Source organism: Phyllostomus hastatus, unplaced genomic scaffold, assembly GCF_019186645.2.
Source record: "Phyllostomus hastatus isolate PE091 unplaced genomic scaffold, TTU_PhHast_1.1 phas_scaffold_129, whole genome shotgun sequence".
In the NCBI taxonomy this organism is placed as follows: Eukaryota; Metazoa; Chordata; class Mammalia; order Chiroptera; family Phyllostomidae; genus Phyllostomus; species Phyllostomus hastatus.
In genome coordinates this window covers 2,747,717-2,771,054 of record NW_025334009.1, presented here as the reverse complement: position 1 = coordinate 2,771,054, position 23,338 = coordinate 2,747,717, and the positions used below count along the sequence as shown (strand labels likewise).

Here is a 23,338-nt window from a genome sequence, read left to right as displayed (position 1 = left end):
GTGCGCCGCTGCCCAGTGGAGATGCTCTCAGGGGCGGGGGGTTCCCAGGGACGTGAGCCCAGCTGAGTGGGGGAACGGGCGCGCCCTGAACCTGGCACCCGGGACCCCGTCAGGGGCAGAGGCCAGGCCCGGGCGCAGCCAGTACCTGGTGGGCGAGGATGTAGATGTTGTGCCCCACGTTCCTGGGGGAGGCGGCCCCGTCCTCGCCGTTCCCGCCGTCCTCCTCGTCGCTCTCGCTGTCCTCCACCTCCACCTCCCCCTGCATGTAGGCCTTCTTGATGACCTCCACCTGCGGGCAGGGCCGGGCACACCGGCCCCGGCGTCAGGGTAGGCTGGCGTGGGGCTCCCCTCCCGGGGCAGACGCGCTCGCCACGCCCAGCCCCTTCCCATCGGCGCGGGCGGAGCCTGGGGCCCCTCGCCCACACGGCCACAGGCAGCTGCCACCCACCAGCCTCCTGGACTCGAGGAGTGGACACGTGTGCTCCTCCTAGACAGGGGAGGGGACAGTCCCTGCCGGGTTCACGCCTACAATTTTGAAAGGGACGATGGCTACGAAAGTGACTCCAAACAATAAAACAGGACACGAAATGGAAACCAGAGGCCAGACCTCCCCTACCTCTACATTTCCTCCGGCCGCCTCTTCCCCCGCCTGCCTGGGCCGTTTCGGGACAGACAAGAAACCCACTGGCGTTTGTTCAGGAGCAGCCGAGGAAGTTTTCCTTGGACTCCGACTGCCCCGCCCCACGGCCTACTCCAGGTGAAAACACCACCCCTGACAAGGGACTTCTACCGAGCACCTGGCGTGTGCCAAGCTCTGTTCTCAGCACCCGACATTTCTCCAGAAGCCTTCCGTGTGGGAGGGCGTCAAAGACGCACGTTCGCTCTGAACGAGGAAACGGACGCAGAGAGGCCGGACCCGGGCCCGGGAGCGTGCTCCCCCGAGTCTCCCTGCCCCTGCACCCTGCCCCCCGACCTGGTTCCCGGCAGCAGGCCTGGGCCCGCCCACGTCTCAGCCCCTGCCTGGAGCCCAGCACAGGCCAGTGTCTGTCTGTCAAGGGGACGCGTCACTCGGGACGCAGTCATCCAAGGACAGGAACACGGTGCCTGGTGACTCAGAGGCACGGAGCCCGTGGCGTGCACACAGAACGTGGCTCTGGACTACTTCTCACGGCCAAGGCCGAGCCTGCGGCGGGCCCGGTGCGGATGCTAGGCCCGGTCCCGGAAGCGGGTTTGGAGACAGGACCCTTGCCTTCCCACCGGTTCTCTCTAGCAGCCACCGGACACGGTGCAGGGGATGTGGGGGCTGGAACACGGAACACACGTGCATGTGAGTGCACACACCTGCATGTGTACACACACACACACACTGGACGTCAGAGCCTCCCTGCTACGTCTCAGAGCCAGGCTTGCTCCAGAACGTTCACCTTTGACACCCCCTCCCCACCCCCGCCAGACCGGCGTCCCTCGCCCACCGGGGCGGCCCAGGCGCCGGAGGGCAGCCAGAGCCCCGGGCTGTGAGGGTCTCTGCCAGACCCTCACAAGGGGCCTGTTCCTGGTCCACGGGAGCTGGATCGGGGTCTCCGAAGCCACTCGCCCCCGCTGCGGAGCGACCAGCCCTGGCCTTGTGCCCGCCTCCCCGCCCCCGCCCCCGCCCCGTTACGTAAGCTGCTCCGTCAGCTCGAGGACACGCGCCTGACCCCAGGTCAAAGGGCGGGGCTCGCCGGCAGCTCTGTCTGCAGGGCCGCAGACAGGGACTCTGGCCCGGGCCGGGCGTGCACCGGGGCACGGGCAGCACAGTGCCCTCGTTAACGCCCGTCGGTCACAGTTCACCGCGTGGGAAGAGTCCAAACTCGAGTCCCGTCCCCAGCTCAGGTCGCCGTCTGAGGGCGGCCGGCCGGCCCCGACCCGGGAGCCGCAGCCCCCTGCGCACATCGCCCCTCGGGAAAAGGCGGGCCTGTGCTTCCTCGAGCAGCACACACAGAACTGGCACCTGAACGCGGCTCCGCCGCCCAGGCCTCTGGCAGCGAGAGAGGAGACACGGAGCGGCTGCCATTCGGAGGGGCTGCCGGCCTGCCCCCGGGCACTGTCCCCACCGGGCGGTACCACCCTCTTCCTTTCCGGGACGAGGCCCCGACCGCCCCTACACTGACTGCGGGGGGCACAGCGAGGGGGTGTCCGTGTGTGTCTGAGACCGGGGTGAGGGCGGGCACCACCCCGGCCTGGCCAGGAGCCTGCCTCGGATGCCGACACCCCTTTCCGCCCCCGACCTCCCTGGGGCTCCGCTCCTGATGCCCCGGGAAGCCGGCCCCTGCTCCGCCAGCAGGGCCCCCGGCGGGCCGGCCGCCCCGCCCCGCTCACCAGCTCCTTGGGCCGCATGTTGTAGAGGATCCGCTCGGCGTTCTCGCTGTCATGCCGGCTCTCCATGATGGCCAGCAGGAGCTTGGAGGCGTTGTTCTGGGGGGAGACGGGCAGCGGTGAGCCGGGAGGGCGGTGTGGGGCGGTGGCCCGGTGCACGCGGCAGGCGTGGCACCCCGGGGACCCGGGGAGAGCCAGGGCGCTGCACGTGAAAACCCCTGCACCAGACGGACAGCCCCACTCCCCGAAACGCGTCCCCAGACTCTGGCGCGGACCACAGAGAGACGCACACCGGTCTGGGCGTCGTTCCTCCCCGGCGTCAGCCGGGGCAGCTCCAGCGGGCGGTGGAGGTTGAAAGGTGGGTGCTGCGGGTCTGCCGGCCCCCCCACGGTGACAGCGTGAGGGCGCCCGGGGAGACCCTGCTGTCTACACCACCCCGCTTCCAGGGTGAGAGTGGCTGCCAACGCTGTTGCTCAGCCTCGCAGGCCAGAGAAGGCGGGCGGTGGGGGTCATCCCCCCGCCGTCCCACAGGGCGACTGCGCTCTAACCTCTGCCGTCACACGAGGGCGGCCAGTGCGGCCCGTGTGCGGAACGGGTGCACACGCACGGCCGAGGACTGGCCGGTGCCCGGTGAGGCCGGCCCGTTTCAGAACCCCCTTCAGACACCGGCACAGCGCCCTCACAGCGCGAGAGCTCACGTCCCAGAACAGGGCGTGTGACCCCTCGGAGGGTCTCTGGGTCCCCTACCCAGCAGGGAGGGCGCGCGTGTTTGGGCCCCCTCGAGAACTCGACCTCGGGACGGCACGCCAGCTTCCCAAACACGCTGGAGGCCGCCCATGAGGCCGGCAGCTAAGCCCCTGCAGCCCAACGGTCAGTCCCGAAACTCAGAGGGTGTCCAGGGAGTCGGCACCCCCTGGGGGTCCGCGCTGGGGTCACTTCCCTGCTTTAAACCGACACTGACAAGCCGCCTCTGCCACGTCAGCAGCGGCGGAGGACCAGGTGCCCCCTGAAAACGTGGGACTCGCCGCTGTTGGTTCCACGTGGGCTTGGCTGTGCCGCTCGCCAACTGGGGAGGGTCCCCGGCCACGGAGGGGACGGTGTGGCCACCATGTGCGGCCTGCGACTGTCCCAATAACGGCCTTCAGCGCGGAGTCTGCCCCTGGGCTGGGAGGGACGAGGGCTTGTCCCTGTGACCGAGAGTGAACCGCGGCCTCCTGTCACATGACCCTTACTTGGAAGACAGAGCCTGAAGTTCTGCATTTTAGTCGGAACCAGCAGCGTGGACCATGCCTTTAGTTTGAGAGACCCGCTCTGAATCGTGAGCTCTGCCACGCGGCGCCCGCCGCAGGCTCAGGCTGAGGCCGAGCGCGAGTGCGGCCGCTCCCAGGGCCCCGCCTGGCGCCGGGCCCCACTTGCCTTGAGCTCCAGCACGAGGTCCATCCTCTTCTTCCCCAGGGGGTTGATGTCGTTGAGGATCAGGGCCGTGATGATGTCGATGCCGTTGGACTCGTGGGTGGCTATGCAGTTCTGGGGGGAGACACACGCACGCACACGCACCGGTCACACGTCCGACGCCTCAGCTCAGACGCCGGGGCCAGCGGGCCCACCTGCTACTTCGACGCGAGGCCTGCCACTCCCCACACCGTCTCTAGGGCAGGGCCGCGGACTTTCCGTGAGAAGGCGGTGAGAGTAAGAGGCGGATGGAAATCTCTGGTTTCAGAACGAACAGTGAGCAGCAGGAAAGCCCCCACGCGCGGGAGCCGACGAGCGGGCCGCGTCTCGTCCGACCGCGCAGCTGGCCTTGTGCTTGCGAGGGGAAACACGGGGGGAGGCCGACTCCGGGCTGAGCCCTGTTCTCCCCCCCCCACCCGGGGAGCGTTCCGTCCTCTGCGCCCCTTGGGGTGTAGGCGGCACGCGCTCAGTCAGGGCCGTGCGCTGGGGGAGCAAGGCTCCCGTGCCGTGCACACCGGCGGGCATCCGTGAACCCCTGGGCGACGCCGAGCCCAGTCCCCACGGCCCGCCGAGCAGACCTTCGGGTGTCTGGGGGTGCTCTCCCCACCGCCCGCTGCAGTCTGGGGTTCCTCCACACGTTCACCGGGACAGCACCCCCCCCCCCCGACTCCTCGGGGGACTGGGAGAGGAAGGTGGACCTCACCAGATCCCGGCCTCATGTCATGGTCAGGGCATGTGACCGAGTCAGGGGAGGGTCTGCCCCCCTCCGGTACGTCACCTGCCCACAGTGAGGGTCCGGGACTTGTCCCCCAAGGAGCCTAGCATGTCCTACTGCCCTGGCCACTGGGTTAGGACCGGCCACTGAAGCCCCGGCCTGCCCCCTCCCAGCAGGAGGGAGCTGGAATCGGAGGTGAAGACCCTTCTCACAGTGGCACCAACACAAAAAGCCACGGAACCTACAAGAGGCCACGGGGAAGCTATGACTCCACTCAGGAAACTGGGGGCCCGTCCCCGAAACCCCCTGCTTGGGAGGCCAAGGCCGGGACGATAGGTCTTCCTCGTCTCTGACTGCCCACGGCATTAAGATCCGAACCATCCAGTGCCTCGCAGGTGGAGGACCTTCTCGTTCGCGGGCTCAGGCCTCCTGCCACTGAGCGGCCACTTTGGGGTCTGTCACAGCCTTCGACATAGAGCCGGGCTTCTGGATTTAACCCCAACTTCGACACCCCCACCCCCGTCAGGTCAGTGTCAGACACTCGCACCAAACCAGGCCGGGCCGAGGAAGGACGCCGTCGCCACCTGGGACCAGGTTGCATCCAGGGGCATAAAGGGCAGCAGAGTGCCTTCCTTCCGGCTGGAAAAACGGCCTCGGTCCCCCCGACCCCAAGTCCCGAGACCCACCGGCAGGGGCCACAGGACTTCTGAGCTGGTCCCTGGTGCCAGCACCGCCAGAGCGACAGCCTGGCCCTGCCCGCCCCTGGCCCGGGAAACAGGCACGCTCACCTGGTTCTCGTGGCACGGGCCCTGGCAGTACTCGGTCAGGCTCTCCAGCGTCTGGTTGATGAGGGCCACGTTCTTCTCGTTGATGTACAGCCCGAGCAGGCCCAGGCCGCCGGTCGTGCTGCCGCAGATGCAGTCCAGGAACTGCAGCGTCTCGCACACCAGATTGTAGTTGGTCTTGTTGTTCTGGCACCGCAGGAAGTTCTGCGGCCGGGGGGGCGGGGGCGCAGAGAGGAGGGAGCAGTCACACTCTGCCTGCCGCTTGGACCACTCCGGACGGGCGGCAGGCGGACCCAGCGAGGCAGCGGCGGGCAGGGCGGGAGGGTTGGCTCCCCTGCCAGCACGACGGCGGGGTCCTCAGGGGACCTGCCTGGGGGCAGAGGAGGAGCCCTCTTCCGGGGACACTCACTTCTGGCTGCTGCAGCCTTTTCAAGGCCCCGGTTTTCCCTTCCCCACCCTGGCCTGCCGCCCTCTCGGCGGGTGGGACGCCCACAGGCATTTCCAGAGAAGGTGAGGGTGTGGGCTGAGGGCCGAGGGCCCCGAGCCCAGGGCTGGGGATGGTCCGTCACCGAGTACGCTCTGAGAGACGGGCTGGCTGACGCCCCGTGCACGGCAGGAGCCTGGGTCACCCAGTGCGGCCGTCTCCGTCACTAACGAAGGGGCCAGAGCAGTACTGGGGTGCGTGCGCACAGGTGTGCAGGTGCCCGCGTGAGCATCCCCAGGTGAACCTGCAGTGCCAGCAAGGGACACGAGAGCAGGTGCGCCCTCCACACAACACAGCAAGCCACACGCCACTGCCGCAGGCAGCCGCGGAATCCGCTTCAGCGAAGGAGGTTTTTATCAGCAACTCCGTTAACCGCGCTTCTCAAAAAGCGGCAGCAGTTAACTGCAAATGCGCTTTTGTGCACAGTCACAGGAGGCTTGTGTGTTCACGGGGGAAAACCAGCACCCCAAAAAGATGTTCTCGGAAGACCGATTGAAGGCTCCCTCTGACCTGGTCACGGCACTTCCCGGCACGCAGACCTCCAGTCACGGAGGACGTGGGGGCGGTCGCCGCACTCTGTTTACTACAGGGAGGTCTGGAAACGGCCCCCACGCCCAGCAGGGGGAGTAAACCTGCCACCGGCACCCCCGTCAGCGGGCGGGCAGCAAGCTAGAGACGCTGCGGGGGCCGTGGCAGGAGCCCCCTCGGCCATGCTGCTCAGCGCCTCCGTGGTGGGGGCACCGTGGGGCGAGCACATGCTTGGCCGTCGGGCTGCCTGGGCGCGGCCCAGCTCTGCGGGGACGAGCGCCCTCTCTTCTACGACACGCACAGCCCCACGGAGGACACTTCGCGCCCAGGGCATGCCCGGCGACCCTGGGCCGCTGCCGCCCCTGGGGCAGCCACACAGACCGAGCGAAGGGCGTCCGGAGAGATCAGTGCGACGAACCCCGTCGAGCTCCGCTTTGTGTGGAAGGCCAGAGAGCCACCCACTCGTCCCCCGACCGACACTCGGCATTATCCACTCACCCAGCTTTCCCAGCCTGCCGTGCCGCCCGCCCAGCGGAGGCGGCCCCCAGGTACACGCTCTCTGGGGTGCACGCGGCGCAGAGCAGCACCCCGCTGCGAGTGACAGCCAGTGAGCCTGCCTGTCGCCGCGGGGAGGGCGGGGAGCGCCCGCCGGCCCTCACCTGCAGGTCGCGGTTGTGGTTCTCGCACAGCAGCTGCAAGAAGCGCAGGATGGGCTGCATGATGGTGACGACCGCGCTCATCTCCAGCTCGTCCTTGGGCTTGTCGGCCGAGGCCTGGGCGCCCTCCCCGGGCGGGCAGTGGTCGTCGGGGTCGGCCTCCCTCCGGAAGGTGGCGAAGGCCTTCTTGGTGGCGGCGGAGGCCTCCAGGAGCTGCTCCCGGGCCTCCTCCGTGATGTGGGCCGAGGGCTCTTTGGCTGAAACACGGGCGGGGGCCGTCAGTGCCACGGGTCCTGGGCGGGGGCCGTGCAGACACACAGCCCTCGCACCCCCCAGGGGCCCTCCCATCTGCTCTCGGGCCTTGGGTGGGGTGACAGCGGAGCCAGGCCCGGCTGGGCTGCTCGCAGCTCTGCTCCCCACCCAGGCCTGCTCTGGGGCCCACCCATCCCAGGCAGCTGAGGCTCTGGGCCTCAGTGTCCTCATCCATGGAATGGGGAAGCACAGCTAAACTTCACCCGGAGCAGGCTCCTGAGGGTCCTCAGCACCAACAACAGGAATGGATATTTGGTTGTGACAACCGCCAGGGCCCCTTGCTCTGGGAGGGGCTCTGCAGGGTCTCACCGCGCCCTCTGAGCACCCCAGCAGGCACCCGGGCGCTGCAGGGTCGGCCGCCAGCCTCTGTGGCCAGAGGGCCTGGGTCGAACCTGCTTGCTCTACTGCCCACTGGCTGCATGCCTTCAACAGGGCAAGTTACGAGTCACCATCTCTGTGCCTCCCTTTCCTCATCTGTCAAATGGGACAACAGTTGTGTCCGGTTCACAGGGTGGACTGGGGTTCCAGATGCAGCGACGCATACAAGGCGCCGCAGACAGTGCCCGGGAGGCCATCTTCTCCCCTCCTCCCTCCCTCCCTCCTTCCCCGTTCCAGACCAGCGGTCACCCACGGGGCCTGCGCTCGCCCTCCCCGCCGGGGGGGCCGTGGGCAGTACCTGGAGACGTTTCCGGGTGGGGTGGGCTGCTGGCACCTGCACCGTGTGCAGAGGTCACGACTGCCGCTGACACCCTCTAGGGTGCCGGCCTGCTCAGGCCATCCCTCGACCCGGCCCCGGCAGGCCTGCCCCCGCCCAGTGCGGCTCCCCGCCCGCGGAGGTGCCGGTGGGGGGGGGGGAGCGTCACGAACACGCGGCGCAGGAGGCACGGGGGACCCAGCCCACGGGGGACAGGGGCACCCCGTGCTGAAGCTTTGTTTTCCTCAACCCCCCGAGGCTGAGCGGGAAACCACAGCGAAGGCTCCCTTATGGACTTCCTGCCGGCGCCGCCCGGGTGCGGCCGAGGCTGCACAGAGATGGGTTGGACAAGCAGAGCCCCCACAGCAGGGGGAGCTACGTAGGAGGAGCTGCGTCACAAGCAGCCTCGCCTCCTGCTCCCGCAAGCCGGGTGCACGCACAGTTTGGAGCCTGGGAGGGCGGGAGGAGCGGGAGGGAGCGAGGGGCGGTCCCCGGCAGTCACGCAGACCAGCCTGGGGGCGGGGGGCAGCAGGCTGGACGCTCACCCTTCTTCCGGGACGGGGCGTCCCTGTCGGCCTCGTCATCTTTCTTCTTATTGCCCAAGTCGCTGGTGTTCACCGTCACCGTCGCCTTGATTTCTTGCTGGGCCACCTTCATGCGGTCGTAGAAGACCTTGAAGAACTTCTCCGACTTCTTGTCCTCCGTCAGGCGGCAGAAAAAGGAGTGCTGGGAGGGAGACCCGCACACGCTCACACAGCTGCCGACTCCCGCCCGAGACCCCAGGGCCGGCCGCAGGCCCCCCGCAACGTTTGGACGGGGCCAAGCACCGGTCCACGCTCTGTCGGCCCCCGGCTCCCACGGCCCGGGGTTTTCCGAGGACCCATCAACGCAAACGGCGCAGGAGGCACTTGGGCCTGGGAAGCCGGCTGAGGGGCAGCCCCCTGCACACATGTGACCCCACAAACAGTGGGAACAAAGGGCGTTTTGGGGGGTTGCTGCAGGGCCACCGCTTGTCTGAGGGCTCCTGAGCACCGCCCTGCTGGAGGGTCAGCCGGGCCCTGTCCCTGCAGGCCCCCTCCGGACCAGGCTAGGGCGCCGCGTCGCGAGCGAGACTGAAGCGTGCACGTGGGAGTGCCCCCCCCACCCCCCGGCGACTGAGACAGCTCAGCAGCGCCGCTCGGAGCTGGCGAGGAGGGCCTGGGGCCGGAGGGGTCCCCTGCCCTCAGGGAGAAGGCGATCTCGCCCAGGCCCGGCGGGGCGGGGCGGGGCGGGGCGGGGCGGGGCGGGGCGGGGCGGGGGGGCACAGGCGCTCAGCGCCGACGGGGAGCCTGCCCCTTGCACGCACGCACGTGTGGTTCTCGCCTAACCACCGGGACCGGTGTAACCGCGAGGGTGCAGCACAACATGGGGATCTGACTTCACCTACATGCGTTCGCTCTCCAGCTCTCTGTCAACAGCGTGCTGCGGGAGCTGTTTACCCCAAAACACAAGACGGCAGTTTCTGAAGAACGGGACGAGGCGAGAGACTGTGCGCTCGCCTCTCCCGGCTGGATCTTCCTGCCGGTTTCAACCCGCCCCCTCGGAAGGGCGGGCTCCCCCACGGAAGGCGGTGCGCGGCTCGCGGTCCCAGAAAGACATGCCACCTCACCAGCTTCTCGAAGCCCCGCCTCCCCACGGAGCCCCCACGGAGCCCCCACGGCTCCGCTGGCCAGCAGGCAGCTGCAGTCCTCGCCGGCCCGTCTTCTGGCCACCAGCCCGAGCTCCTCTGGCAAGTGCCCGACCCCGCCCACAGAGCACACCCCTTGCCCTCTGGTCCCGCTCCCGCGCCCCTCACCTCTGGGTGTTCCCAGCACGCAACCCAGGGCCTGCTCCTACTCGGGCTCCCCGGCACTGTCTGCCCCCCCCACCACTCCCGAACGCCAGCATGGAAGTCAGCCCCCGCCTGCTGGCTGGTCTTGTCATCCTGCGTGTCACTGTGCCCTCCAGGCTCGAGTCTTCGGTGCCCTCCACTGCCCTTCCGTTCTCTTTCAGGGCCGTGACTGCTTCATCCGCCCGCCCATCCGTCCTCCCACCCTCTTACCCATCCACCCATCCGTCTTCTATCCACCCACCCACCCTCTTACCCATCTTCCTGTCTATCATCCATCTGTCCGTCCTCCCGTCCTTCCATCCACCTCCCATCCACTGGGCACCCGCCATGAGCTGGGCACTATGCCCGTCACAGAAGAGCATACACGAAGTGCGAAACACGAAGTGGGAAGCACGAAGCCCAGCCGACCGTGGCAGACCCACTCGACCACAGAGCCCCGAGGAAGATGGACAGGCCCTGGCCTGCCGCGGGCGAGGGCCCCTGCCGACGAACGCAACGGTGGGCCGTCCAGCGAAGTGAGTGCTGCCCCGACCGGGGTCCCCCGCCCCTCAGTCCTCTGCTCAGTCCAGCCAACTGCCGGGTCATGGCCGTATGGACCCCGAAGGACGCCCTCCGGGACGTGCAGCCCCCCGCCCCTGCAGCCTCTCCCCTGGGTCGGGCCCTCAGGAGCCTCCGAGAACACGGCAGAGAGAGAGGAGCCGACGCACGGCCCAGCAGACGGGCGGCTGGGTGGACTCAGCCACTCGCCCGTGGGACTGCTGTGGCCGCGACTGGAGTCAGGGCGCCCGAGCCGATGGGGTGCCCTGCAGTAGCACTGACCCGGGGTCGGCAGAGAGGTGACCGAGGGTAGCCACCCAGCTGGCGACACCCATCCAGCCGTCGTTTCCTCCCGCAGCTGCTCCACTCCAACCCCGGCGGCTCCGCCCCGCCCCTGCGGCACAGCAGGCGGGCCCGCAGGAACCCTCTGTCAGGGCTGGGGCCCACGGTGCCTGCCCAGGGAAGCCTCCCCTCACCCCTCGGGGTGGGGAGTGTGTGTGTGGGGGTCTCCCTCACGCTTCTCCTGTCTGTTTCACCATTCGCTGGTGGAGGACGGCCTCGCTGGCTGGGCTGTGGACTCCCAGGGGCAGGGCCCACATGGGCTCATGCTTGACCACATCACAGCCAAGTCACACAGTGCCAGGCACCTGGTCGGTGTTCCCTAAATATCTGCCACCTGAACGGGTACACGCCAGCCCTGGGGGGATTCCAAAAGCCTTCACTCGACCTAGGCGCTGCACCTGCGGCGGCTGATGTGTAACTCAGTAACCAGCAGCCCCTGTGGTCCCTGTGACGCTCAGCCCTGCCGGAGACCGGCGTGGGTGGCTGCCGGGCCCTCCTGCTTCCATCTCGGGAACCGCTCCTGGCCCCGAACTGCTGACCCCGGCAGTTATCAGCTGCGGGGCAGGAAGGATGTCATCTCGGGACCCAGCTCTCTCCCCGCCCCGGCCCGCTGACTCCAGGTTCCGGGCGGAGGCCGCCGACAAAACTTGCTTCTCAAACCCCACGTGGTGCCTGCCGTGTAAACACCCCTCCGGCAACGACACCGGTTTTAGATCAAGTCCTGCGTTCAAAGGGAGACAAGTGGCTTGGGTGCCCGGCGGGTGCAGGACGGCCCGCGGTGCTCCCGCCGAGAACTCGGGGGGGTGGGCTTCTCCCTGGGGAGGGGACATGCCCACGCACACAGCTGGGACTCTGAGCTCGTTGGTGTCAGGGTGCCTTGATACCCACCCCCGCCCCCAGGGCAGGACTCGAGTGGCCGGCAGTTTCCAATGAGAAAACAGTCTCAACCGCAAAACCAGCCCGGCTGGAAGCGTTCCAAAGGGAAAGTCCCTGCCGTTACTCACGGGGGGGAAGAAAATTACCTCCCCGGCCTGGAATCCGGGGACGTTTCATGCAGCTGCCTAACAGGAGTCACTAAGGGGAAGTCAGCGCGACGCTGGTTGTTCCAACAGGCTTCTGTCATTAAGGATTGCGCAACCCCTGGGCAGGGCAGGGGTGGGTTTTGGGATTTTTGGGTTTTTTTTTAAAGCCTGTCCTCACAAGAACCGTGTTTTCTTTTCTAAGAACGTGTCATTACCACCTCCCTGCTTGCGTCTTTCCAGCGGCCCTGCTCAGAGGGCCCCGGCCGCCAGCAGGGCGGCCCTGCCGGCGCCGCCAGCCTCGCTTCTCAGAAAGGGAGCTCCACTTCCTGCCGAGGGGAGGCCGGGGCCGCCGCTGCTTAAAAAAAAACAACAAAAAAAAACACCAAAAATCCTGGCCGAGCAACTTTGACGCCCAGCCTGCAGGTGACACGCTGCCCAAGCTCCAGAATGACGGTGGGGGACAAACATCCCCTTGTTTGCGTGGGGCTCCGGTGCAGGAAGCGCTGGATCCAGGGCCTCGCCCGCCCGGGGCACAGGCACCGAGGGGGACACGCAGCGACACAAACAGCACCTTCCTGGGTCAAGGCCACGGTCGGGTCGGCCCCTGGGGCTGTGGGATGCCCTGGGGCCGGGGCTGTGCAATGGGGGAGAGTCAGCGTGGCCCAGGCGGGCGAGGGCTGGGCGGGAAACCACCCCCTGGCCGAGGCTCTCCCGCGGTCCGGGAGCCACACAATGGGACGCCCCTCGCGGGGAAGGAAGAGCATCCTGCTTCCGGCGGCAGGTGCCAGGACCACGAGTGAGTAGGTGTGAGGAACAAGGACGCTGACGGATCCAGAAAGAGAGGCAGGGTGGGGGGGTGGTGAGCGAGAGCCCCGAGAGACACCATGGCAACGCGCCGGCGCCGCCCCCGGCCGCCCACCCAGCCAGATCCCTTGCTGACGCGTCTGAGAGCGAGCGAGCCAGCGCCCCCAGCTCGGGAGGCGAGCGCAACGCGGGGCTCATTAAATCCCTCCCGGCGACTCCGTCTGCAGGCAGCCGCGGAGCGGGGGCTATAAATAGAAGTTACGTAAGGGCTCTTCTTCGCAAACTGACTCCCGCGTGTGCCCAGAACACGCAGCCTGGCCTGGCTTTTCCCGAAGCGCTTCTCGGGGCCGGAGGGCGGAGGCCTCGGGTCTAGGCGGGCGTCATCTCCAAGGTCAAACCGCAGGAGGCCGGCTTCCAAGTGAAGGGCGCTCAGGACCCTGGCTGAGGGTCCGAGGTCGGGACCCTCGGGGCACAGCCCCCTCGGGTGGACAAAAACATCCACTCTCCGGTCAGGGAACAGAATCGTGAGGGATCCCGTGGCTTCCTCAGCGCATCTGCGGACGACGCCAGCATCAGTGTCCCCCCAAGAGCAATGAAACGGCTCCTGGGGCCTGCTGACGGAGGCCGGGCGGTTCGACTCTGCACAGGAAGCTGACCGACGGTTTCCAGATGCCTCCAGCATCACCAGCTGTTTTCCTCTTTCTAACGAGCTGGACTCCAGGAGGCTGGTGGGCAGCGGAGGCCTCCGCCACCTCGGAGACGCCGCAGGGCCTGGGCGAGCAGTGTGGAGGGGACACAGACCCGGTGCTGCCGTCCGCCCACCAGCTGGGCCCCGGTGCAGCCGTCTGGGGCTGCACGTTGGGTGCAGCCCAACCCGGTGGGGCGTCTCCGCCAGGAGGCTGTCTCGAAGGGGTGCGCGTTGGCTGCTCCTTTCTGGAGAGGGGGCTTCGCTGCTGAGGCCGTTTCCCTGCCCCCTGGTCTCACCCGTGGGTGCCACAGAGCGCTCTGAGAAACCGTCACCACGGGAACCTTCCGTCCCAAGCACCCTTCCGGAAAGGTCCCAGGTGCCGGAGAGCTCAGTGCCCTCGGCCTCTGGAAAACGTATTTGTTTGTCTTCTCTTCCAGGACCCGTGGCTTCGACTCTCGCCCATGGTGCAGGGGTTTCAAATGCAGCCGTCTCCTGGGGCGGGGTCTGTCCCACCGGGTGGGGGGCCACGCCGCGTGGCCTAAGGGGACCCAGCACCCCACCTGGCACCCCAGTTCTCTCTGCACTGGTTTTGGGGCCCCGTAGTGGCCAAACCGAAGACTGCTGGGCTGCAAGAGCCCCAAGGATGACCCCGGCACGGGGTGCTGGGGCTGTGGGACCCCTTTCTCACGGGGGCGGGGCGGTCAACAGCACAGCACAATGAGGCAGGGTCCCCGTCTTGCCCCAGGTCACAGGCCACAGGTCACAGGCCACAGGCCACAGCCCGCAGGCCTGGCACAGAGGAGCCCGGGCTGTGTGTCTCCACTGAGCCCACCCTCGGCCGGCACCGCCTCCTCTCCTGAACTCCTGCGAGGGAGGCAGGCTGTGCCTCTCCGGGGGGACACGATGGATGGTGCGGATCCGGCAGCAGCCGACGCAGCGTCACGGCCCCGGGAGGCAACGTTGCCAGGTAACAAATGTGGAAATCTGCTCAGAAAACTGTGACAACACACAACCTCCGCTCCCCTGTGGCTGATCGCCGAGGGAGTGTTAAAACACCCTGTTCTCTTCCCGCTCGGGCTCCGGGTGCGAAAATAAAATTAAACGGGACACTTCCTCTTGTAAACAGGAGGCGGGCGCACGGCGCTCACGCGTTCCCCTCTCTGGAAACGGCGCGGCTCCCAGCCCAGCACCGGCGCCGGGAGCCTCGGAGACACGTGGCTCAGTGGGGGCCTCTCTCCTGCCGGGGTCAGCGCCCAGGGTCAGCGCTCACGCCGAGAGCCCCAGCGGAGGCCGAAGAGAAACTCACTCGCTGTGTCAGCCTGAGCTGGCGTCCACGGTGTGGGTCATATGTCTACTTTTAAACTTCCCTGCGTGACCGAGCAGTGACCGCTGTTTCATGGGTCCACTGACCAGGCCTCAGACCCCCACACGACGACGAGGGGAGAGACTTTCTCCAGCACACACAGTCACACAGTGCAGGGGCTGGGGAGGGGGAAACAGCCCCGGCACGGTTCCACGAAGAACACCCAGGCCGCATCGCTTCCTGTCCCCCGGGCATGTGACAGCCTCAGGAAACGGGTGGCGGCGGTGTCTGTATGGGGAGGCGGGCGGGTGCGCAGAGGAGCCAAGCCCTCGGGCTGCAGGAGGAAGCAGGCCGGACGCCGCTGCCCGCTCCCTGTGACCCTGAGCAGCCTCCCGGGCCCTGTGCAGCGCCCACCCCCGTGGGGCCCGGGCAGAGCCCACGGGACCCGCAGACGGCGCCTCGTCCCGGCAGCGGTGCCCCCAGATTCTGCACTACTCACTGTTACCCACCGCCACCCGTGGTCAGCGCCGAGAAGGGAGGGGGAAGAGGCCCTTCTGGGGCAGGGACTCTGCTTCGAGCTTGCAACACACGTCTCCCGGATGGGGGGTGAGCTGAACCCCCGCGTGTACGGAAGGTCGCCTGAGAAACGACAGCCGCCACCACCGACACGCTTCCCCATGTCACACCGTCACACTCACACGTGGGGAGGCGTGCGAGGCTGCAGGGACACGGTGGCCGGAGGGCCAGGGCTCCGACTCAGGCAGTGGTGTTCGCCGAGCGCCCCCTGCGGTGCAGGTGTGGGGAGCGAGGGCGGGTCCTGGAAGCCACGACCCCAGTGCGCGGGAGGGCGGTGGCGTGGAGGGGGGACACCGCGGGACCGAGTGAGCACGAGGAACGACACGCGTGAGGCAGCATGGTGAGCTGGGAGGCCCCCACGCGTCAGGGACCGAGCTCCTGGAACCACCCTGCGGAGCAGGTCTCTCGACACGCCTCCACGGAAGGGGAGTCGGGGACGGCAGTGTGGACGGCCCAGGGGCGGGGCGGGGGCCTAAGGGGCTCTTCCAGTCATGGGGGGACAGGGGCAGCCAGTCTCAGCACTCTGGTGACCCCTGGGGGCAGGGAGGGCAGCTCGGTGTCCTGCGGCCAGATCCCAGCTCCTCCCTCCTGCCCCGTGAGGAGGCCAGTTGGACTTGGGGCCGCTCTGGGCTTGGCGCTGCACCTCGAGGGGCTGCCTGACCGACTCGCCGTGAATCCCAGCTGCAGGAGGACGGTCCCACTGCCACAGGCACGGCGGGCCCAGGATGAGCTCCTAGGGGAGGCAAGACGACGCAGGCCTCCAGTGCGGGCGCCGAGTCTGCAGATGAGATGTGCACACAGGAGGGCGGGCGGGGGCTGGGGCGCTGCAGGCCGAGCGCGGCCAGGGGAGGCTGGCAAGGATCGGCCTGGCAGCCTGGAAACGGGCAAGGGTGGAGCCCGCAGAGGCACCCCTGGGGGCCACTGATGTGAGTGGAAGCTGGGGCCGTGGGGTGGAGGCGTTCGCCCAGGGGTCTGGGGGAGACCCAGACGGACAGGCCGGAGAGCAGACTTCCGCAGCGCAGCTGTCGTAGGCCTGACAGCCGGTGCCACACACGGGGGCACCATGCCGGCTGCCGGTCAGGCCTCTGCAGGCGGCAGAGGAAGTGACCCTCTGAGAAGCAGAGCCCTCTCCCCCGACTTCCTGTCTGTGGGCTGAGGGAGGGCCCACATGCCGTGGGGCTCGGGGCGCTGGTCACCTGCCCAGGCTTCCCTCGCCCTGTCGCTGCCCTTCCGGGGGCGAGGGACGCAGGACAGACAGAAGGGCTGTGGTTCTCTGCCCCAAGCAGCTTAACACCTAGAAGCAAAGCTCCAGCAGGCACAGGGGCCGGCAGGGTTTTCTGCCAAAGGCCAAACGCTAGGTAACCACGGGAGGCACCAGGGCGACCTGGGCTTGGACCTGGACTCAGCCTTGGGCGGCGGGGGAGCAGCCTCCACGGTGCTGGAGGGAGAAGCCCGGCCGAGCTCCCACACGACTTTATTTACGAAAGCAGGCGGCGGCCGGGCCGCCTTGGACCCCCCGCCCGCAGCCCGGACCTGCGGTAGGAGAGGGGGGGAGGGAGGAAGGGAGGGAGGGAGGCCAGGCTGGACAGTGGCCCTGAGAGGACACGGCGAGACGACGGCTCCTCCGGCCGCCCGTCCTGAGTCTCTTCCGTGCGTTTCGGCTCCTCGGTCGGCCTCTGGAGACCGTTCCCTCCGAGACGTCTCCTTCCAGCACTGACTCCGCCGGTGCACTCTGCAGGAAGCCGGGGGCAGGGGACACACGACACTCCCCCGCACCTACCGCAGACCCTGGCCCTGACTGCAGCGGCGGCAGCCCGCTGCACAGCCGTGCCCTCTGCCTGAACCGCCGGCCCGGCTGCTCCGGGAGGAAGCGGCATGAACACTGTTTTCCAGCTCCTCCCACAGGTGAGCCAGGGTCACACGTCCCCCGGGGCCACCGCCTCCCCTGGACGGGCCTGTGCGGGGCCGAGGGGGGAGCAGCCACAAGGCCTGCACGGACGTCCCTGCGCCCACTTCCTGCCCGGCCGTGCGAAGCCAGGGGCCCAAGGGACGCACGCTTTCCAGCGCCCGCTGTCCCCGCGAGGGCGGCGGGTGGGCGGGCGGGCCGGCCGGCGGTGCTGCTCGGGGAGCCTGTTCGGGGCGCACACCCCCAGCACGGTGACTGACAGACTCCGAACGCTGAGTCGCCACCTCGCGATCTGGACTCAGACCGGTGGCCGTGAAGGACCGCTGTCCGGTGACACGCGGTTTCCCAGGGTGGAGGAGAGGACACGGTGCGTAAGCCCACGGGGTTGTTGGGCAAAGACAAGGAAGGAAGGAAGGAAGGAAGGAAGGAAGGAAGGAAGGAAGAAGGCCGGGCCCAGGAGCCCTGAAAACCCCAGCGGTGTGGGGGCCCCGCCCAGACGTGGGCCGTGTGCGCACCCCGGGCCACGGCTGGGGCCTCCCGACCGCGGCCCCTCGGGCGCCGGGCACCGGGCCGCGTGTGAAAGCAGCACGGCCGAGCACCCTGCCCACCAGGCCCGCTGGCTCACAGACCACCACACGGAAGCATGGTATCGGAAGCTGTGTTCCCAACAGAAAGCAAGTTTAATAAAACGTATCCCCTTTTAACTAACGAGAACTTTGTTAGTACAAATCACCACCACCACACGTTAACATCTCTCCACGACCCTGAGGCGCTTCCGTGAGCCCCCGCGTGCACCAGGCTGGGAGGACCAGGACCAGCCCTGAGGCGGGCCAGGCAGAGGCTGGGCCCGCCCCCTCCCCAGCCTGCGGGCGCCGGCGTCCTGCCGGGTGTCAGCGGACTGTGCCCTTCGCCCCACGTGCCCGTCCCCCCGCGGACAACAGCGCTCGCTCGGGGGAGGGGGGCTCGTTTCCCAGGGGAGAGCGCTGAGCTGCAGGCTCCCAGGGGAGAGCGCTGAGCTGCAGGCTGCCCCCGGAAGCCCAAGGTCGCCGGGCTGGCAGGGGCCGAGCCGGGGTCCGAGGCAGGTGTTTCCGCCCCGGGGGCCGCCTGCCTGCTGTTCCAGGCGCCCCCCCCCCCCGCAGGGGCCGGACCCCCAGCCACCCCTACTCCTCAGGCCCCCTCGGGAGGTCCGAGGCCCCGGGGGTCCCGCCGGGCAGCGACCTGCCTCCCTCCTCTTCTCACGCCGGCGGCCCCGCCCCCACGCCGTCCTCCGACCGTGCGGCTGGACACACGGCTCCCACATGGACAGAAGCCCAGGTCAGAAAGCCCCACGCAGGCGTGACTCATTTCTGGCCGCCCTGCCAAAACCAACACCCTCTTACGTAACCCGCTCACACACCAGCCCTTTCCTCCTCCTCTTCCTCCTCCTCCTCCTCCTTCTCCTCGGGGCGACTGCCTGTCAGACGCGGGCCAGTCTCCCTCACACTCCGGCCCCCCCTTTCCAGAAAAGGGAAACCGAAGGCCTCCCGTCCACGGACAGGGTCAGAGGCAGCCAGGCAGTATGCCCCGGCCCCTCGCTGCTGCAGTGGCACCTTCTGGAAGGGGCGGGAGATGCCAGGCCTCACGCCGGCCCTCGGCTGGAGTTGGGAGCCGACCTCGCAGGCTGAGCCTGTGGCCAGGGCTGGCCCCGTGGAGGGATCCCCGCTCCTGGGGCCAAACCCGCGGCCGGCTTCCGGGCCAGACGCTTCTCACGTGAGGCGAGCCGCGTACGTGCTGAGAAGACAGCCCGGCTGGGCGTGCCTGGAGGCCAGCCTGGGCGCGGGACGGCCGTGGGCAGCCTGCTGACACGTCAGCGGCGCGTGCATCTGCCACCGGAAGCGACGAGGTCAAGACGTTCCGCGTCTGGTCCCCCCGACTGTCGGGGAGGCTCTGCACAGTCCTCCTCGGCACACTTCCCCAGACACCGTGGTGTCCCCCGAGGCCCTGGGCCCCTCCGCAGGGAAGGGGGTGTGAGGGGCCGTCCTCCAGGCACCGGGGTGATGGGGCAGGAGGAAGGGGCGCAGAGCCCGGCGAGGGATCGGGACGGAGGCGCCGGCGCCGAGAGGCTCGTGGCACCCTGTGTGTGCCAAAAACGAATCCAGAAGCAGATGCTTATTTGATAGCTGCCCCCTCGCTACCAACCAGCGAGCAGAGGGGAAAGAGCCCTTCTGGGGGCCGGCAGGAAGTGGGTGGCACCGGAGTGGGGGAGACACGGCAGGAGGGAGATGCAAAGGGAAGCCGCACCCCACGGCTGCCCAATGTCACCCGCTCCCGGGGGACGCCCCCCTTGTTTCTGGACGCAGAGGGTTCACCGTGCAGCCTGAGCTGCTCCGAGGGCACCCAGGGGAGAAAGTGTGGGGACAGCTGTCCTCAGGGGTCCCCACGCTCAGAGCGGCCGGGGCAGGGACAGGAGGCCCCAGAGGGTCTGGGGACGCTGTCCCCAAGAGTCTGTTACGCCAAGCGGGGGAGTGTCCCTGATTTAGCTTCTAGGCACCTCCGGGCTTTGGGTGACAGTGGGCGGATGACACAGTGCCAGGGGAGGGGGGTGCCCAGTGCGACTGTGCATCGTGGCTTCGGGTCCCCGACAGCTGCACCCTCCTCGGTCCGGGCAGTGACCGTGCGGACCGAGGAGCGATGGCCCCAGCGGCCTCGCCCCCGGGGCAGAGCTGCATTTCCACACGCCACCCAGCAGGGCGAGGACAGGGGCCGACACGTCTGCCAGGACGGGGCTGGACCCCGGGAGACCCGAGCTCCCCGTGCGGAGACACGGTGCTTCCCTGCCCCCACAGGCAGCGCCCGGCGTGGGGCCTGACTGGCCCGTGGCAGGCGCCCCAGCAGTTCTGAAGCGGGGTGTGGGGGAGCTGGTCTCCAAGGTGGCCCCCCCCACGATTCCCTCTCCCCCTCCACACACACGCCCCCGCCCCGACAGGAGCTGCGTGGCCTCTGGCCTGGCTCCGACAGCACAACACAGCAGGGCAGTCGTGCTGGGGGCCGGGACAGGAGGGGGCTGGTGGCTTCCACTTTCTGCTGCTTGAACCGCGGCCTCCTGGACCTGAGCCTTGGTGCTCCGAGGCGCCCGGACCACAGGGAGGGGCCGTGCAGGACAGCCGAGGTGGCAGCCCCGGCTCGGCTCTCCCGGGAGCCGCCCGAGAGCCACAGGCGTGCCAAGGGCCACCCCGACCGTGCAGGCTCCGCAGGAGCCCCGACGGCACTATGTGCAGCAAGGCAGCCGCTCCGCTCCTCCCGGAGCTGGGGACCCAGGGAGACAGCGCGAGGGGGGACGCTGCAGGCAGCGGTCGAGGAGCTTTGCGTTGTCCACTGCACCCTGGCCGCTTTTGTGCCCGTCTTTGGGGGCAACGGCGGGGGGGGGGGGAGCCGTCTTCCATTACAGAACACCTGCCCCCTTCCTCACTCAGGCCTCCACCCCACCCCACCCCCGAAGGATGGAGTCACGGCAGGTGAGGCGTTCAAACCCCGGCTCTGCTGCTTGCCGCGTGCGTGACTCGGGGCGAGTTCCCTGGCCAGCATGGGTTTCCATTCCCTTGTCTGCGGAAACGAGGGATCCGCCAATGGGACGAGCGATCGCGAAGAGGAAGCACTCGTAGCTGCTGGCCGCTGTCGTCAGCCCGGCTTCTAGTTTTTAAAAGTCACAGGGCGGAACCTTCCTGGCGTGCCGCTGTGCGAATGCTGGCCCAGGTGCAGATCTCCGCGGCCAGCGGCAGTGCGCACCGCAGCCCGACCCCCCAGCAGACCGCCTCTGTCCTCTTCCTTCGCAGCCACCGCCTGCCCCCGATGCCAGCGCACGCCGCTCCGGTGTCCCTCCGGGGTCCTGTCCTTCCCAGGATGTCTTGAGGCAGCACCGTGCCGCACGCCACCTCCCGAGTGGGCTTCTCTCACCCAGAGTTCCTGCCCAGCCCCCACCCCCACCCCAGCAGCACCCCGCCGGGTGGAGGTGCTGTCCCTCCTCCACTCGCCGTGATTCCAGGGACGACCTGGTCAGCGGAACCTGCCCACCGTCGCTGCTGGGCTCCAGAGTTCATGGGGAGACATCCGATCATCACAGAGAGCCCTGACTCAGGGCGGCCAGGGCCCTGGCAGGCCCCGCTGGTCTCACACTCAGCAGACTGGGGGGGGCAGGAGCCCAGGTCTGGTGTCCCCAGCCCCACACGAGTGGGACTGGCAGGCGGGGCGGGGGAGGGCTCCCCGCCGGCTCCATGTGCTGCCCTGGGGGGCTGCCGAGAGCGAGGACCCCCCTCCCGCCCCCGCATCCCTGCTCCTGCACCAGCGACTCCCTTCCTGCCACCTGTCACTCAGAAACACAGACCTGGGGACGCCCACCTGGCCACAGGCCCGGCTTCCTCCCTGGGGCTGTGGCACGCCAGGGGAGCAGGAGGAAGTGACCCGGGCATCGAGGCCCAGCCGTTTAGAACCTCCGCCCCCACGGGTCCCGGCCTCCTGCAGCCTTCGCCCGACGTGCACCGACACCCCGGCGGGTCACCGGCGACACCGAACCGGCGGCTCTAAAGCGAGACAGAACCTTGAACACGGCCCCGCCGGCCCCGCCTGCCCCGCCGCCGCCCCGGAGCTTCGGGGAGTCTGTGCTCAGCTGGCCTTGGGCGACCCGGGTGCGCGTCATCCTCTCCCGAGAAAGGCGAGCGTGGGGCCAAGGGGACCTCAGTCACCTCGAGCCGGAACACATTTCCTGGAACCACGGGTCTCTGATGACGCGACGGGCGAGGGCCAGACTCTCCCCTCCAGCCCTCCAGGCCACAGATGGGGGCGGGGGGGGAGCACCCCCAGTGCCAGGTCCGTGTCCCAGCAGGGTGCCCGGGCCCCCGAGCCGAGGCCCGGCCGCCCCCGGGCAGCCCGGCGCCCTGGAGACAGCACCCCCCGCCCCAGGCTGGGCTGCTGGAGCTCAGCCCCAGCATCTCATCTGCAGTCTGCACACATGAGTAATGGCTGTGTGAAAACATGAAACTAATATTCGTAATTACTTTACAAGATAAAGAACTTGAGGGAAAAACAGCTTCTGTGCGCCTTGCCACCCCCGTCAGGGTACGCTGTGAAAAACACGGCACCGCGCCAGCAGCCGCAGCCCGGGGTGCTGCCAGCCCTCGGCACGCCGCCTGACGCCGCAATTCCTGAGTCTCCATGCACTCGTCACCCCACTGTCCCCGGCCCTGGGAGCCCACGGGGGCCTCCCGGCCAGCCCCGCCTGCCCATCAGCAGCCCCAACACCAGCCGTGGGCAGAGCGTGCTGGGGTCTCCACTCGCCAGACCCTGTCCCCCCCGCCCCCCGCCCCCAAGACCCTGCTGGGTCCTGGTCTCTCTTCCTGCCCGCTGCTTTCCACTGAGGTGTGACTTCGGTGCGGTGACGCACGCCGGTGTGACCGCCTGGCCCCCGCACCCCGGCCAAGATGCAGAGTGAGTGTCCCCCACACCCCCGCAGGCTTCCCGTACCCCTCCCAGCCCACGTGCTCTCCGATCCGCAGCGAGGACCAGCTCCTCCGTGGACCTGTTCTGAGTCCGGCTCTGGTCAGTTCGCCTCTGAGCTGCTGCCGGCTCCGGGCGCCTGCCCTCCTCTGCACACCTGTCCTGCGCGGGCAGACGCACAGGCCCCGAGGCACGGCCCCGAGGCCCCTCGGCCCCTCGGGCGGCTGCCCTGCGCTGCACACAGACCCCGGGCCACCCCGGTCCCTCCCGCCCCCTCTGCCGTCCCGCCCACGGAGACGGCCAGTGTCGGCCCTGGGCCTCCCTCCTCTCGAGCCGAGTGACGGGGCCCCCACGGCCCCGCCCCGCCTGCAGACCCGCAGCCCACCTTCCAGGCCCATCTCGTCCAAACACCTCCCACCCACCAGCTCCTCCACAGACGCTGCCACCGCCTCAGCGTGGACAGTGCGGCCGCAGCCTTGGCAGTGAGCGATGAGGACTGCGGGACACAGCCCACTCTAGGCCAGCCCCACGAGTGATGGGATCAGACGGCCATCCCAACGGGCCACAGCTCAGGTGCCCACGTGGCAGCTGGGCCTGCGGTGGGACTGCCCCCGGCACGACCCTCACTGCGGGGCAGTGCCCAGCAACGACCTTCCCGAGTGCGCGTGGGGGCCGCGGGGTGAGGACACTGTGCAGCTGTCCCTCGCTCAGGCTATGTGAGGCCTGGGCCCCCCATGGGATGAGCCAGCAGGGGCTGCCATCCCACCTGTGCTCCTGGTGCCCCGCCAGGTGCCCCGGCCCAGGGTGCACCTGCCCGCAGCAAGACACACCCATTACTAA

The 23,338-nt window shown here is 68.6% G+C and overlaps 1 protein-coding gene across 8 annotated transcripts in view; it reads right to left on the bottom strand.

Annotated features, from left to right (window-relative positions):
* ITPR1 (inositol 1,4,5-trisphosphate receptor type 1) overlaps positions 1 to 23,338 on the bottom strand; it is a 195,667-nt gene that overhangs the window by 34,844 nt on the left and 137,485 nt on the right. For all 8 annotated transcript variants that reach the window (XM_045856743.1, XM_045856740.1, XM_045856741.1 and 5 more), the window contains 6 exons: positions 8,527 to 8,707; positions 6,979 to 7,232; positions 5,311 to 5,511; positions 3,772 to 3,882; positions 2,359 to 2,454; positions 146 to 289 (listed from right to left, as the gene is read on the bottom strand). In XM_045856743.1, coding sequence (XP_045712699.1) covers positions 146 to 289; positions 2,359 to 2,454; positions 3,772 to 3,882; positions 5,311 to 5,511; positions 6,979 to 7,232; positions 8,527 to 8,707 — 987 coding nt within the window. The remainder of the gene's footprint in view (positions 1 to 145; positions 290 to 2,358; positions 2,455 to 3,771; positions 3,883 to 5,310; positions 5,512 to 6,978; positions 7,233 to 8,526; positions 8,708 to 23,338) is intronic.